Source organism: Amblyomma mixtum, chromosome 3 (assembly GCF_055824585.1).
Source record: "Amblyomma mixtum isolate Tamu chromosome 3, ASM5582458v1, whole genome shotgun sequence".
NCBI classification, from domain to species: Eukaryota; Metazoa; Arthropoda; class Arachnida; order Ixodida; family Ixodidae; genus Amblyomma; species Amblyomma mixtum.
In genome coordinates, this window is record NC_143014.1 from 398991355 (window position 1) to 399008116 (window position 16762).

Below are 16762 nucleotides of genomic sequence, written 5' to 3' on the forward strand. Positions count from 1 at the left end.
GTTAGGTCCACCTGAGTACACCGGGTAGGAGGATGCAAGAGGGGGCGGGAGGTAGAGAGAGGCAAGTTGAACAAAAACTTCGGAGGGAGTCCCCTGAGTGAGGGCTTTAGCTAGAGTGGGAGCAAGGGCAGGCTTAGTGCCAAGGAGGGATTTAAAGAGATACCACGCGGATCGCGAGTGCAATGCAGAGTCAAGGCCATCACAAAGAGCACTCCAATGAGAGTGCTCGAGGGAGGCGCAGTGGGCGGCGATCTCGGCCCGCAGAGCAGCCTGCTAGGTGGCGCCGCCCTGGTTAGCTGGCTGCCTATCGTGCTCCGCTTTCACCTGCCCCTGGCCTAGTCCAGGGCTTCGCCTGCCTCTGGATTTCCTCTCCATCGATTCAGGAAGGCTTCCGAAGCTCGTGGATACCATCGGCATGACGGCCCGCTGCCGAGCTGGCCCTCCAAGCGCCCCCAAAAGTCTGAAGCGGCGCGGCGCCTCGCTATCCCTAACGCGCCGGGCCGGCACCTCTGCAATGCAGCGTCTGACGAAGGCCCTGCAGCCCAGACCCACTGATGCCGCCACCGCGGGGCCTACTCCAACCGCCCACGTCACCGCGCAAAATCCTGTCGCAACCAACGCTGTGAGCGACGCTGGGAGCTCCGGATCGACGGCCGCGGCGCAGCCGGCAGCGTTCGTCGTCGCCGCAGCGTCCACTGCTAGCCAACTCCACGCTCTAAGGGACGCCAACACCTTTGGGCCCATAGACGCGTCGCGGCCGCCGGCGTTCGTCGACGCCGCCGGTGCCGCCGCGCCTACTCCAGCCACATTACCCGCTGACACCAAGACCTGCAGCCCGGCACCAGCGTCGCAGATTGCGTCTCAGGCTGACGATTCGTCGGCAGACATGGACTTCATGGCGTCCCCGGTAGACGACACTCCATCCCCGGAAATCGGCTGGAGCACCATCGGTGCCAGCCGTAAGCCTGCCTCCGCCACCCGACCCCGCTCCGAGCTCATCACTGTTGGCATCCAACTCCCTCCTGGTACCCTCAATCCCAAACTGTCTCTCTACGACGTGCTCGCCGCAGTCACCTCCGCTGCACAACTTTCCTCCAAGACCAGTGCAGACATCACCCTTCACGCCAAGCCAGCCCAAAGCCTTGTGTTTTTAAAAACTCATTCGCCTCTCTCCGCCCACCTCCTACTTTCTATCACGCACCTTCACCTTCACAGTAAGCCTGTCAGCATCAAAACTTATGCTCCCCATCCTCCCATCTCATGCCTCGGCATCATCCATAAAGTCGGTGGCCACTTCACTCCTGATGGGCTCATGCATGATCTAGAATCTTTCAAAACAGATAATCTCGCTGCTCGCATGATGGGATCCACTCAGTCAGTGCTCATAACTTTCGCTGGTACCGTCATCACCCACTTTGTATATTTCAAACGCGTTGCCTTCCGGTGCCGTCCTCATAAACCTAAGCCTCCCACCTGCACACGTTGTCTCACTCTTGGACACCGCGCCCACCAATGCCCCCAGCACAGCGTTCCGGCCAAGTGCCGTCGTAGTGCTGCTCCTCTACCCGCTGTCCCTGCCGCTCAGGTGTGTGCCCAGCCCTGGTGCGTTCATTGACAGGTAAACACCCACCCCTCCCTCGACCCCACTTGCCCTTTCCTCCTTGCTAAAGAGCGCGAGTGTGCCAAAGCTGCATTCCTCCGACGCCTAGCTTTGTGCCGGGCCACTCAAACCACCACCTCCTCCTCCTCCTCTAATCATGAACCTCCATCAGCTCCGATCACGTCAGCCACCAGGCTCCTACGCCGCCATAGTTAAAGGATCCTCGGTGCCAGCGTCCTTCTCTTCCACTACACCACCCTCTCCATCCTTGACTGACGAGAGCCGCTCCTTCGACCTCCGGCTCGCTATGCTGGAACGCCAGCAGCGAGAGCAGCAGCGCATTTCCCGCGATCTACAACAGCAGATACATGCCTTGACTCAAACCCTCCAGACAACCACCTCCTGTCTTACCTCCCAGCTTAGCAAGCTAAATGAGCACCTTACCACATTCACCACTCCTCCTCCAGCGCCCAGGTCGCCCCTTTGGCTGACCTTGTCGAAACCACCACACAGGCACATCACACTCGCTTGGTTCAGCTGGAAACTTCGGTTCTCCAGATTCTTACCACCCTCCAAGCACAATCAAAGCAATTGGAATCCTTCACATCTATGCTCCAATCCGTCCATGAGTCACTGCCCCTGGCAAAAAAGAAGGAACGCGTGCCATCGCGAGCCTCTACCTCTCCACTATCATAATGGCGTTTGGCGAGTACCTCGAGATTGTGCAGTAGAACTGCCGAAATCTTTGCCACAATAAGACCCCCCTCCACCAGTGTCTACTCACCCGCCCCTCCCTGCCTCATTTTCTCCTTCTCCAGGAGACCCGGACGGCCCGCACTGTCCCAGGCTACCGCGCCTATCATGCCACTACGGCCACACCACTTGCGTCTATTTATGTACGCAGTGACGTGCTCGTAGAGCAAATTGACATCCCTTCCACCCTCCTTAAATATTTAGTTGGTGTGGTTTATTACCACCCTTCTTCCCGCATCTCACTCGTCCTTTTGTCTTTTTACAACCCCCCTGTCACTTCCTCTTTATTCTCTGCTCTGGGCAAATTCCTTCACTCTCTTCCTTCTACCTCCCATCTCCTCTTTGGTGGTGACTTTAATGCCCCTCACACACTCTGGGGCTACCCACAAACCCTCAAATCCGGCCGCCTCCTCCATTGTCTGGCCCAGGAACGCCACCTCACCCTTCTTAATACTCCTGGCTCCCCTACTCGAGCGGGCACTGCCTCACAACGCCCCACGACACCCGACCTCACTTTCTCTCGGGGTTCACTTTCCTTTCACTGGCAGGTGACAGCCGAAACTCTTCTAAGTGACCACTTTCTCATCCATATCACCACCTCTCTCTCCCACATCCCTCGCTGCCATCCGTTTATTCACACTGACTGGCATGCTTTTCGCACTAATCTCGCCTCCTACTCCTTTCAATCCTACGACGACTGGACGTCGCGCATCTCTGCAGCGCTTACGTCCAGTACCCTTCGCGTTCGCTCTCGTCACCCAATCCAAGACCCAGATCCTCACCTTCTCCGTTTATAGCTTCGCCGTAAACGTCTTCAACTCTCCTTTCGCTCTCAACCACACAACGCCCAACTTTCCTCCCTGCTAGGGGTAGTTTATTTAGGGATAGGGTCTAAATGCAAGGAAAAAAAAACAAGGTTTAGTTAAGTGCCTCAATGACGATATAACAACGGTTTGGAGACGGTGCCGATATTATTCTACTCGGGTGCATGAATGCCCACATGAAGGATCTGAATGGATACACAGATGATCACGGAAAGTTAATGCTAGACCTCTGTTATTGTAAACAGAGAAACTACTTATATGTTCGGGACAAATCACATGGAAATTCCGGAGCAGGCAGACGGCCATTGACTACGGCCTAATGTCGTAGGGAACCTGGAGCAAGCTCGCAAAAATGGAAATAGACGAAGAGGGGGAGTTCAGTCTGGGAGATGATCATAAAGCTGTTAGTTCACAGATGGGAGCCCTGATCAAAAGAGAAATGTAAAAAAGACAAAAAGGGAACGTATAATTCAAAGACGAACAAATTGCGCTAATAGCACCAGGCGTTGAGGAAGAAATAAACGCCCCACGGAATAGTGAGGTTATGATCGGTTAGAACTACTCATCAGTACGAAAATTAAACAAGTATAAGCGGCAAACCGCTGGAAAGGAAAGAGGAAGCTACGAAGCTGGTGGAATAAGGAAATTAACGAGGCCATCAAAGAACGATGTTGGACTTCAAGGGAACAGAAAGAGGCAAAGTAGGCACAATTATCTTAAGAGGAAATAGACCAATAGTGGGAATTTTATCGAAAAAAGAAACTGGAAGTACGGGTCTTAGGCCAGGGTAAAATAAAGTCCATTGATCGCTGGATGGCTGAAGTTGGCGATGAAACTAATTCTGGAACCATATATACTCGCTCGATAAAACTAATTAAAGAAAGAAGGATTACATTCAAGATGAGGGAGACGACGATCTGAGGTACATTACATCAGTTATAGCTGAGTCATTTAGGAGCGATGATAGGTTAATCTCCCCAAATGAGGGAGCAAGACAGGAAAGCATAATGAAAGCAGCTTTGAATTCACCATTCTTAAATGAAAAAGGCCGAAGCAAATATTCCTAAATGCCCATCCGCAGGGGTATACGAAATTCCAATCAAGCTGATTAAGGAACTTGGTCCAGGAAGCAAGGAAACGCTGTTGCATTCGAGACAATCATAACAAATAAGTGAATTTCACACAGCTGGTGACAGAGCGAAATGAAATTCATTTATAAAGGGAAAACAAATAGGATGCACATAAAATCATTCAGATCGATTAGGATAGTATCTGTTATATAAGGTCTGGCAATGGAGGCGGTGAAATTAGAAATGCAGTCATGGATGGAAAGTGATAAGATATTCGGTGAACTTCAGAACGAGTTCATAGGGTGGAAAAGAAGCCTCTGTATTTAGCCTTCCTGGACATAAGCGGTGCATACGACAGCGTGAACAGGGAACTTCTGTGGAACATACTGAAAGGTGAAGGTATCGGTAATGAGGTAATTGATTTCCTGCAGAGAACATACCGAGATAATAGAGTTGAAATTACATAGGAACGAGTAAGAAGTACGACAACTGTCGAGGTACGCGAAGGATTACGACAAGGTAGTCCTCTATGCCCGCCGCTGATCATGCTTTATATGGTAAATATGGGAAGAAGGCTACAAGACAGTAATCTAGATTATAATCTGTCGTACAGATTAGGCGGAAAGGTCGTAGAGCAGCGGCTCCCCGGTCTGGCGTATGCGGACGACATTGTATCTGTTAACAGATAGCCAGGAAGATTTGCAAACTTTCGTTAATTCTCGTGGATACGAAGGAGACGCTCTGCGCCTCACTTTAAGCGCAGTTAAATCAGGCCCAGTTACTTTCCGTGAATCAACTGATCAAGTGCTTACAACAAAATGCCATGAAATACAGTGGCGCAAAAGCACTAGGAAACTAACCAGCAAGTACGCAGGACAGAAGCACGGAGAAATAAAAAGCTATAAACGAGAGATAAAAACGCAGAAGGCAAAAACTGGACTAACTGGATCAGACTGCATCGCTTAGAAACGTTGTTTATTATCGTTAATAAACAAACAAAAATAGATTCCGATATTTACATTAATTCTAATATAACAAGTGTCGTCTTCTCATTCCTGAGAAGAATACTGAGGTCTTCACTTGATGGGCTGGTAGCCTCGGGATCCTTGCCAGCCAAGGATCGCCCCTGAGGTTACTCGACTTCTTTAAAGGTTTTAAAACTGACATTCCTAAATTTCTTTCCAAGCATTACAGTGTAGCAGGAACTAAATTTTTAGGCTCTTTACACCACCGATTTTTTTTTTGCTTTTTAGAAAAATTCTACAGATATCAATTTTCCTCCACCTTAAGCTTTGCGCATGATACCCTTAGATGCTTATGCGCCACTAAACCCAACACGACACAACACAATAAAACAAGTGAGACCAGAGGCAAGCACAGCAAAACAATTGTGATGCCACAGACTAAAACTACCGCTTATCGCTTCTCGTTTTTCTATGGAACTGTTTCAGAGTGGAATGCTCTAGTGCAAGAAGTCGCTAGTATGTCCTCGGTCGAATCGTTTGTGTCTGCCATGCAATCCTTGCAATGAAGCGCGTTAGATTTAGAGTCACCAGTTTCCTGTTTTTGAACATTGCATTGGTTTGTTGCTTCTTTTTCCTTCTTTTCATGACGCCGCTGTAGGCTTCATTGTAATTTTCTATCAGCTGCCTTTACCATGGCAATAGTCTGTATTTCTAAGCATTTTTCTCATGGTTCCTTGTAACTCATGTTTTTGTTATTTTGAGTTGCAGCGCTGACTTTGTACTGTTAAAGATCAGGTAGCATGGTCGGGCTGGAGAGGGACTGAGGGAGGTCGGAGACGAGGATGCAGGAAAAGACAAGGAGAGAAAACTTTATACAGCAAAATTTACATTATTTACAGGTGAGCTCGGTAACGAGACGCTCAATGCTGAAACGCTGCATGAGGAGAGCACATGATGAGACCCGGAGATGAGACCGTCTGATGAAAAGCACTCGGCCGTACTCGCTGCCGAGTTTTTAAAGTGTTCTCTTTGCCTAGGTTCCCTAGATGGGGGCCGGGCCTGTCGAGGAAGGAAGTTCACAGTGGCACCAATCACACACACACACTCCTGAGGGATCACGCCGCCGTCACATGTTGGGAGAGGGAGAAAGATACTGTTGAGGTATTAGCGGGGTCGCAGTGGAGCACCAGACAGAGACGACCAGCGTGGCAGGCTTCTAGTTCCGGACTGCCCGTGCCGGGCGTGCGCCACGAGCACGCGCTGTCCGACTTTATTTTCCTCTAGCGCGGGAACGCCGATCTCAGCGCCAGCGCCGCCGGGCGCTACAGGGCCCCCCGCCTAGACGGAACGTCGGAAGGTGCGCTCGGTAAAAGAAAAGAGAGTAGAAGTGTCCAGTAAGTTCATGTCAGGGTCCGGGAAGAGCCGTCGGGTGAAGGGCGCGGATTCAGGTGGACGAGCCTGGCTGCTGCGCAATGGGCGAATGATGGAGGGTGCCGAGCTGACAAAGCATATTAGGGCAATGGAGGCCATGGTGGGGCCGTCACCGACTGTAGTGCTGCCCGCTGGCACAAGTGTCATTGGTGCTGGACCATTGCAGCTGATTTCGGCGGGAAACTGGCACACAGAGTACGCCGTCACAAGCAAGGGAGCGGTCGAAACGGCTCCGTGGACAGATGTGGTCTTTAGCGTGGTGTCGTGTCGCTGCTGTAGCGCCAGCTTCAAGTCGTTCAAATAGGTTGAAATGGCTGGCTTACATGGCTCAGGTGCCCCTGATGTAGGGCGCGAGCAGAGCGGTCCGGCCACTAGGGTTGGAACAGGTGTGACCGACGAGACAACGGTGACAGCTGTGGTGATGACGGAGGAAGTTGCTGGGTTCAATTCCAGGTGCTGGGGCAAAGCGGGAGTGGCCGTCCGGAGCGACTGGCCAGTGCTGATGCGCGTGTGGGCATGGTCGGGCTTGAGAGCAAGCGCTGACACTGGGTCAGGAACTGTTTCAGGCAAAGTGGGGCTGGAGGCGATCGCCGTGCTTGTTACTGCTGTCATCGGGTTGGCTTTCTCATCCTGCTCCTGATGACGAGTAGTGCTCTGCGGACCTTCTGAGGGGCTGGGAGTGTGACAAGCAGGCTTGGTCGTTGTCGAGGGCTCTTTAGCATCAGCGGGCGACGGCTTCAACCGCACAGAAGAGGCCTGCAGAGCTGTTGGCGGTAGTGACGGGGTAGATGGAGATGCCGGAAGCCTCGGCACGGCTGCTGCCGCAGAGTCGTCCTTGGCTGCAGGAGGCTCTGGCGCCAACGCCACTGAAGCGCAAGGAGGCAGAGCCAGAGACGCGGGTCGGATAGTAGTGGGAGCAGGACGCGAGGCGGAGCTCGTGCGGATCCCACCTGGTATGGCGTCGAGAGAGACAGCCGGGCTGGAGACGCTGGACGGGAGTGGCGGCGATGCGGCGAGGGGCTGCTGAGGCGGGCCGGGTTCTGATGAAGGCTGCGTGGGCGCGGGCGAGGCCGGTGCAGGGGCAGAGGCTGGCGGCGGCGAAAACGGGTCCGCTGCGTCGTAGAGCGGCGGCGGAACGTAGTAGGCGCCGAAGTCCGCCAAGACGGCCGCACGCAGCTCATCGTATGGCCGGCCGCCGAAGGCAGAGTAGGTGAGCCGACGCAGGAGGTCGGCCGGGAGGATGTCACAAAGGACTTCGTGTTTGAACGGCTGGATGGTGATGCCGTTCAGGTACATCGCAGCCTCCAGTTGGGCGAACCACCCACCGACGCCTGCAGGCCGGAACGCCGGGAGCGGCGGGTCGAAACTTGGGTGCTGCCAGTACGCCATGCTGGAACGCCGCTGGGAAAGAAGGCACGGTTCGCCGGGTCACCACTGTTGAGGTATTTGCGGGGTCGCAGCGGAGCACCAGACAGAGACGACCAGCGTGGCAGGCTTCTAGTTCCGGACTGCCCGTGTTTCGGGCGTGCGCCACGAGCACGCGCTGTCCGACTTTATTTTCCTCTAGCGCGGGAACGCCGATCTCAGCGCCAGCACCGCCGGGCGCTACAATACCATCCACGTCGCACAGACGCTGGAATGTCCACGAGCGGCGTTCCGGCTCATTTTATGCGTTCGAACGGGGAGACGCTCGCTCAAAACTCCATCCTTGCAGACGGACGCGGCTTCCTGCGGGTAATCAAGGCGTTGACCCAACGTGCCTTTCAGGGCTAGTCGGCGTTCGCTGCAGCCATGCCGTTTTCTTCCACGCGACGAAGGCGAATCGTAACAGTACTCACTCGCTCTTGCCTGGACTGCCAAAAGGCAGTTGGTAGTATTTAATAAATAAATAAATAAATAAATAAATAAATAAATAAATAAATAAATAAATAAATAAATGAAAAAGAAGCATAGCGCACAACTATATTCATACTGGAAAAAGAGTCAGGAATCGATAGTTCTATGATAACTCCAGAGGCAGTGCCCTACTCTTTGAAGCTAGGTCACGGTGGCTTAGAGCGCGAAGCTACAAGAATAAATGTAATCTGGAAGATGAAACATGCGAAGCGTGTGGTAAATCTGTCGAAACAATTGAAGATTTTATATGATCTAATGTGATAGTATCCATCATAATGTCGATGCAGGTTAAGTCCCTTTATGGGGCTCTTTATAAAGCTGATCTGGGGACTTTAGATGCAGATGCAGATTCACTCTTCCTGAGGCCCAAGGGCTCCTAGAGTTTAGTTACAACAATGGGCATATGAACGAATCCGCGGTAGAAGTTAGCAAAAGCAATCCGAAAATTGGTGGCTCAAAAGCAAAGAGGGGACGTAAGGATAGAAGTGCAGCATTAAAAGTGTATTTAAAAAAATGGAGAATTTATAGACCGACTTATAAAACATATATATATATATATATATATATATATATATATATGGTTGTTTTTCTTCTGCTTTTCTAATCAATTAGCTTTAAGCGATAACATATTCAGTAATATTCTAAATCGAACAACAGTACAAAATAAATAAATTAAAAATCCCCCCTGTCCCTTAGTTTCGGTGGCTGTTGGCTTCTCTCATATTTATAACGAGCCCCTCATTCCCCATCCCTTGTTTGCTTAATTGCTTAGCGAGGGCCTCGGTTCTGGCAGCCTTGGCGCCATAGGAAGCATAAGAGTGTTCTCACACAGCTTCCACCCTCGCTGTTCGATGACGCTACGTCTGCTACGTCTGCTGCTTAAGAACGTGGGTGGCGCTGATGAGCACTCTCAAGGTTAGGTTACTTGTAAACATAACTACCCCCGAAAGCAGAAGATTTGACAGCCGTCGCCGTAGCTCAGCGGTAGAGCACCGGACGCGTAATTCGGAGGTCGTGGGTTCGGATCCCACTGGCGGCATGTGGTTGTTTTTTCTTCTGCTTTTCGAATCAATTAGCTTTAGGCGATACCATACTCGGTAATATTCTAAATCGAACAGCACAAAATAAATAAATTAAAAATCCCCTCTTTCCCTTGGTTTCTGTGGCTGTTGGCTTCTCTGATTTATATATATATATATATATATATATATATATATATATATATATATATATATATATATATAGCGAAGTATACGCTTCGTTAAAGGAAACATATTTATTCAACTCGACGTCTCGATCGGAAGACCGATCTTCCTGAAGATCGGTCTTCCGATCGAGACGTCGAGTTGAATAAATATGTTTCCTTTAATGAAGCGTATACTTCGCTATATATTCTTTTAAGCAGTCTAGTACTTCACGCTTTCGCAACCTATTTTCTTCAATGGCTGCCATTAACGCTTCAAGGAAAGTTTTCTGGAAATTCCCACTCCACGCACCAACATTGGCCTTAATTGGAGATTCGCAGACCAAGCATCTGTACAACCATTTCGACACTTCAAGCTTGTGCGCCCCGGCCTTCATTTCGCTACCCGGAGCCGGCATCAACGATGTGAGAGACCTGCTGGACTTGGTGTCTCCCAGTGTCACCGGACTGATCCTTCATTTGGGTACGAACGACATCTACGGTTCAAGCACGGACACGGTCCTTCGCCACTATGAGGAGGCCCTAAAGTTTATCCGCAACGCACGGCCTAAAATCGAGGTGGTGTATGCCACATTAGTATTACCCCGGGCCCCTAACCGCCGACGAGGTTCCGGAAATAGGCGGACAGTGGAGAAATTCAATGAACGAGCCATTGAGTTCAACTGTAGACTGGTCCAACTGTGCGCCAAAACACACTCCTGAAGAAGATCGGTCTTCCGATCGAGACGTCGAGTTGAATAATTATGTTTCCTTTAACGAAGCGTATACTTCGCTATATATTCTTATAAGCAGTCTAGTACTTCACGCTTTCGCAACATATATATATATATATATATATATATATATATATATATATATATATATATATATATATATATATATATATATATATATATATATATGATGCCATCAACACTGCTCCGCTATCGCCAGCACCACACCAACTGTGCTGAACCGCTCGTCATTCCCGCCTTCTGCGCATCATCGAGATCGACGGTGACGTCAACCACCGCCCACAATATAAGACGCTGCCAGCCCGACGGTTTCTTCGGTGGGCGCGGGGCCATCACCGACACCATGTCTCACGCTCCGCGCTGTTGCGCATTACAGGTGTGTAATATTTTTCCTATGTACGCCAGAAGGAGCGATGACCGTTTCTTATTATTGTTCCCGCGCCCACAAGTGCTCTGTGACATTGCTGTTGACTGTTTCTCAATGGTTTTTTTACTACTGTGCTCTGGTGATATTGAATTGAACCCTGGACCCCCGACTCGCTTCCAATCCCAAATGGCTGAACTACAGTCTTTGCCTGATGAGCCATCGGAGCAGATGAAAGTCATATTTCATATCCTAAAAGATCTTCAGGCTCGATCCGTGCAAGCAGCAAGATGCCAAACCGATATGGTCGCCGACATAAAGGCTATCAAAGCCAGTCAAAAAAACATTGAAATGAAAATTGGCGCTATCGAAAAGAGACTAGACGACCTTGAAGATAAAACTAACTCGCTCGACCAAATTGATGACGATTTGGCTACTGTACAAACCTCAGTACAATCTTTAGCTATCGATTCCGCCTCTTTGCAATCACGGCTGACCGAATCTGAGGATCAATCAAGACGGTGCAATCTTATTTTTTATGGAATAGATGATTGTCGGGAATCGTGGGCAGAGTCATAAAAAAAGGTAAAAGCAGTTTTGGCTGACGTGTTTGATACTCTTCCAGATTTAGCTTTCGAACGCGCTCATCGTCTAGGTCAATACTCGCCAGAAAAACAGCGCCCAATCATTGTTAAATTTTCAAATTTCAAATTCAAAGAAATGGTCCTTTCCGCCCGCAAAGACCTAAAGGAGAACGGCGTCACAGTAAATGAAGATTATTCACCTGTCACACGTCTTGCTCGGAAGAAATTAAACGAGTATGCCAAAAGGAAATCCGGTGGCGCTCCTTTTCAGCTGCGACACCACAAACTTCTAATGAATAAGAAATATTACCTGTATGATCCTGAATCTAACTCTGTTAAAGAGCATGCGCAGCAGCTGCCGTCAAGTGATAACCATCCCACTAACTCAGCTAAAGAGCACACGCAACAACCGCCTTCAGTCGATGATAACCCTGTAAGTTCGCCACACGGCAGTTCGTAGGGACGCGCGAGGGGATGTGGGCGTTCCTCTTCAGAGATATCCGTTCTTTGTACTAACATCCGCAGTATTATAAGCAAACGTGACTGTCTTAATTCCGCCATCGACACCTGCAGCGCTGATATTTTAGTACTAACAGAGACCTGGTTGCGTTCCGAAATTCGAGACCACGAACTCTTCCTGATAGCAAACAATTTTTCTATCTATCGCTGCGATCGCATTGAGCGACAAGGAGGAGGCGTTCTGCTCGCTATCACAAAACGTTTCACCTCGCAGTGCATTCACGTTAACACCCCTTTAGAAACTGTTTGGGCATGTGTCACTTTGAATCATAAGAAAGTTATTATTGGGGTCTGTTACCGGCCCCCTACCTACATAAATAACTTCGTTAACGAATTACATGATGTCATTAACATCGTTTCTTCTCGTTATCTAAACTGCCCTTTACTTCTGCTCGGAGATTTTAATATGCCGAACATAACCTGGTCTAACACTGCCCCTACAATGCATCCACCTTCCACGCTAGCTAAAGAATTTTTAGATATGTGCTCGGTTTTTTCTCTCGAACAGCTGGTCACTGAACCGACAAGAACAACGAACTCTGTTCTAATACACTTGACCTTGTTCTCACTTGACATCCCGACCTTGTTTCCAACATCATTCACGTTCCAGGAATGAGCGACCACTCCTTACTTTCTTTTGGGTTATACCTCGCTCATCCTACACATGTCAAAAGACCAGTAACTATCCGTAATTACAATAAAGCAGACTTTGACGCGATTAATAACGAATTATGTTCATTTCTGTGACATTTTTCTTCAGGACTTTGACCAACGTACAGTAGAAGCTAACTGGGGGATGTTCGTAGAAAAAGTTGCGCACCTGACAGACAAGTACATTCCTATACGCACAATAATTAACAAACCGGACGCTCCTTGGTATAATGCTCACATAAGACGACTATCAAACAAAAAGAAGCGATTGTACAGGTCAGCCAAGCTTTCTTCGAGCGAAGCTCGTTGGAGTGCCTATAAATTAGTTTCCAGCGAATACCTATCAGCGCTAAAGATCGCTAAGAATAACTATCTATGCCCCACGCTGCCGTCAATGTTAACAAACGATACTAAGAAATTCTGGCGCGTTATGAACCAAAAAGATGATGACACTATAACCCTCGTTGACAACTCTGGAATTGTTATACCGCATAATCAGATCGCGTCCGTTCTTAATGATACATTCGCCCAAAAGTTTTCTGTAACCCGAAATGTCCCGCTACCCACTGCACCTTGTTACGACTACCATGATATGTTCCCGCTTACAATTGAACCGTGTGGCGTCGAAACTGTGATTAAATCTTTGCTTCTCTCCTCTGCTCCCGGTCGTGACCTAATTACTGTGAAATTTTTGCACAGCACTGTTGCTTATTCATCCATTGTATTAGCAAAAAGTTTTCAGCAATCACTTGAGACGGGATGCCTGCCCCTTGACTGGAAAGTCGGTAAGGTGATTCCACTCTATAAATCAGGCGACAAGCATTGTCCTCTCAATTACCGACCTATATCTCTAACCAGTATCCCGTGCAAAATATTAGAACATATCCTATATTCATATATTGCAAACTTTCTCGAATCTAACTAATTTTTCTCGAAATCACAGCACGGCTTTCGTAAAACGTATTCCTGCGAAACTCAACCCGCCTCTTTCACACACAAGCTAAACATTATTCTTGATAACCGTTCAATGGCAGATTGTATTTTCTTTACTATTCTAAGGCTTTCGACAAAGTGTGTCATAAACTGTTACTTTACAAATTACAGCTAATGAACATGGACCTCAAACTTCTTACTTGGATTGAATATTTTCTCACTAACCGTTCGCAGTACGTATCAGCCAATAATCAGAACTCTCAGTCAAATCCCGTTCACTCCGGCGTCCCGCAAGGCTCCGTCCTTGGTCCTCTTCTTTTTCTAATTTACATTAACGACTTGCCTCCTTCTGTTTCCTCACATATCCATTTAATTGCTGACGATTGTGTAATCTTTCGGGAAATAACATGCAGCGACGACATAACTACCCTTCAATCAGACTTAAACGCTGTTTCTTCGTGGTGTAAAACATGGCTAATGGAACTTAACATCAATAAGTGTAAATCTCTTCGCGTATCCAGGACTGACAGAAGTATCCCCACTTATTTTCTGAATCATATTCCCTTAGAATCAGTACACTCATACAAGTACCTTGGTGTGCACATCACTTCCACTCTCACTTGGTCTCTACATATCACATACATAGTTAACAACGCCAATCGTATGCTGGGTTACATCCGCCGCAACTTCGCCAGAGCTCCTTCATCCCTCAAACTGCTATTGTACAAGACATTAATACGTCCAAAACTAGAATATGCCGCATCCATCTGGGACCCTCATCATGAAAACCTTATTCATTCACTCGAAATGGTCCAACATAACGCAGCCCGCTTCATTATCTCCAACTATAATAGGACCGCTAGCATATCTTCAATGAAATGAAGCCTTAATCTGCCATCCTTAGCTTCACGTCGCAAAATGTTTCGTATCTGCCTATTCCATAAGATCTTTCATCATCCACACCTGCGCAGTGAATTACTCTCTTCCCCGCATCACCTATCATCAAGATTAGATCATGCCTACAAAGTCAGTGTCCCATTTTGCAGAACTAACGCTTTCTTTCAGTCATTTTTACCTCGAACAGCAGCAGAGTGGAATCACCTTCCCGCACCAACAGCAACCATCAAAGATTACCAGCTTTTCAAGAACGCCTTAGCTAACATTGTATGATTAGACACATCTGTAACTTTTTTGATAATAGCCCCATATCGTTTATTGTATTGTTATGTTTTTTTTCACCTGTAACCACTCGCCTCTCTAATGCCAATGGCCCTGAGGGTATTTGAAATAAATAAATAAATAAATAAATAAATAAATAAATAAATAAATAAATAAATAAATAAATAAAAGCAGACCATGGCGGCAACTGCCACTACCTTGTTTTAAAGGTGTCGCTTCTATCTTTCATCCAACCATACAGGGATCCTAATTTGTGGTTTTTGAGGGGTCTAACGTCCCAAAGCGACTCAGGCTATGAGGGACGCCGTGGTGAAGGGCTCCGGAAATTTCGACCACCTGGGGTTCTTTAACGTGCAGACATCGCACAGTACACGGGCCTCTAGAATTTCGCCTCCATCGATATTCGACCAGCGTGGCCGGAATGGACCCCGCATCTTTCGGGATTGCAGCCGAGCACCATAACCACAAAGCCACCGCGACGGCTTTATTATAATTTGTCTCTACTCGTCGCGTCGACCCAGCTCACGGGCACGTGGCGTCATCTGGCGCCCTCACGGTAGACTTTGAAGGTCGTGCCACCGCCGCTCGAGTCCTGCATATTTTTGCTGTCTCTGCTTGGCCTTTTTAGTACAATAATCCTCTTTGTGAGGCCGTGCATATCTGCCTTCGCAACTCTGTTACTGTAGGTAACTTCAAACACCGCGTTGTTCGTAAGCTGAAATCGACACCACTGCTAACTAACGCTTTCAAGAAATAGGAAACGACAATTTTGCAACCCTGTTCTGGAGCACCTTGTGCACTTATGCAGGTCGTCGAGGACGGAATATGGGCATGGATGGGCTGAAGAACGGAAACTGGTGGAAAGCTTTTGCTCTGAAAGGAAGGTGAAAACGCAGCCGTTAATATATTAAAAAAAATCGGAGGGGACACGTAAGCTCTGCCTTAAGGGTACGACGCGATAGATAATAGGTTAGTGCCCATATATGCAGAATTGGGCATTATCTACTTCACATTCGTAGATTCCTGGGAGTCCTCATACCACGCCTAGCGCAGTGCTGCAACGGTTAAGTGACGCGTCACTGTCCTGCGATGGAAGGTGCAGCCACCGGTGAGACTTCTGCGATCCAGGATGCTCTTCCCAGCCGCCTCTCGCGACGAATCATTAGTTTAACTAATGATTGTAATTCATTTAACTAGTTAGTTTGCTCAGAATCCGGTGGGCAGGTTGTGATGACGCCTCAATATCACGTGACCTAGCTGGCCCACCTGCCTCCTAGGTTGGTTCTCCGGGGATTTTTCGCCCACCACTGTCGCACCCCTCACGCGGGCGAATCTTGATGCCCATCCTTCGCTTGCCGGCTGAAAGTGGAACCACCCTGTCGTGTCCGGTCGCTGTGTTGAATGCAGCGAAAGACGCACACGGTACTTAAAGACTTCGTTTATTTAAAGCCGATGAGGGTGCGACCAGCGTCGACCGAGGCAGGAGCCGAACTGGCCGCCCGAAGAAAGGAGGGAGCGGAGAAGCGTCCACGGGAGGGAGTGGCTTCCCAAAACAGGAGGAGGATGCGGGGGCGCACCATGGGGGGGCATCTGGCGACAGCGTGCGACGAGGGGCAAGTGGTCGTTAGGAGGAGGATGCGAGTGGTCGTTAGGAGGAGGATGCGGGGGCGCACACACACAAAAGCAATAAGGGGACACAACACTTCCTTCCCCCTTAGAAAGTTGCCTGGTATCGTGCAGGGGGTCGGCGCTCACGCGTGGAGGCGCGCTGGCTTTGTGCGCTCGGGGGAGAAACACTTGTAGGCTGGCTGTTGTTCGCTGTGTCTCCTAGGTCTGTCCTGGGCGAAGTCTCTTCTTCCGGGAAGAGGTGCCAGGCTATGTGGGAAGATGGTGCACGTGTTCTCTCCGCTGGCGGACAGCTCTCAGACGGCGTCGTAAATCTACGCAGCTGGTTGAGATGTCGGCGTGCTACTGTGCCATGTATGTTGACGAGCCAAGAGCGCAGGCCTATGCGTCTGACAATTGTAGCTTCCTCCCAGCGTGGCTTTTTCAGAA

General features: G+C 49.0%; 1 protein-coding gene across 1 annotated transcript; it reads left to right on the forward strand.

Annotated features, from left to right (window-relative positions):
• The first annotated feature begins 415 nt into the window (after positions 1-415).
• On the forward strand, positions 416-15551 carry LOC149357324 (uncharacterized). The gene is made up of 2 exons (XM_089576563.1): positions 416-1144; positions 15516-15551. Exons 1-2 carry the CDS (start codon positions 416-418, stop codon positions 15549-15551), a joined length of 765 nt encoding a protein of 254 aa, XP_089432689.1.
• The last annotated feature ends 1211 nt before the right edge of the window (positions 15552-16762 follow it).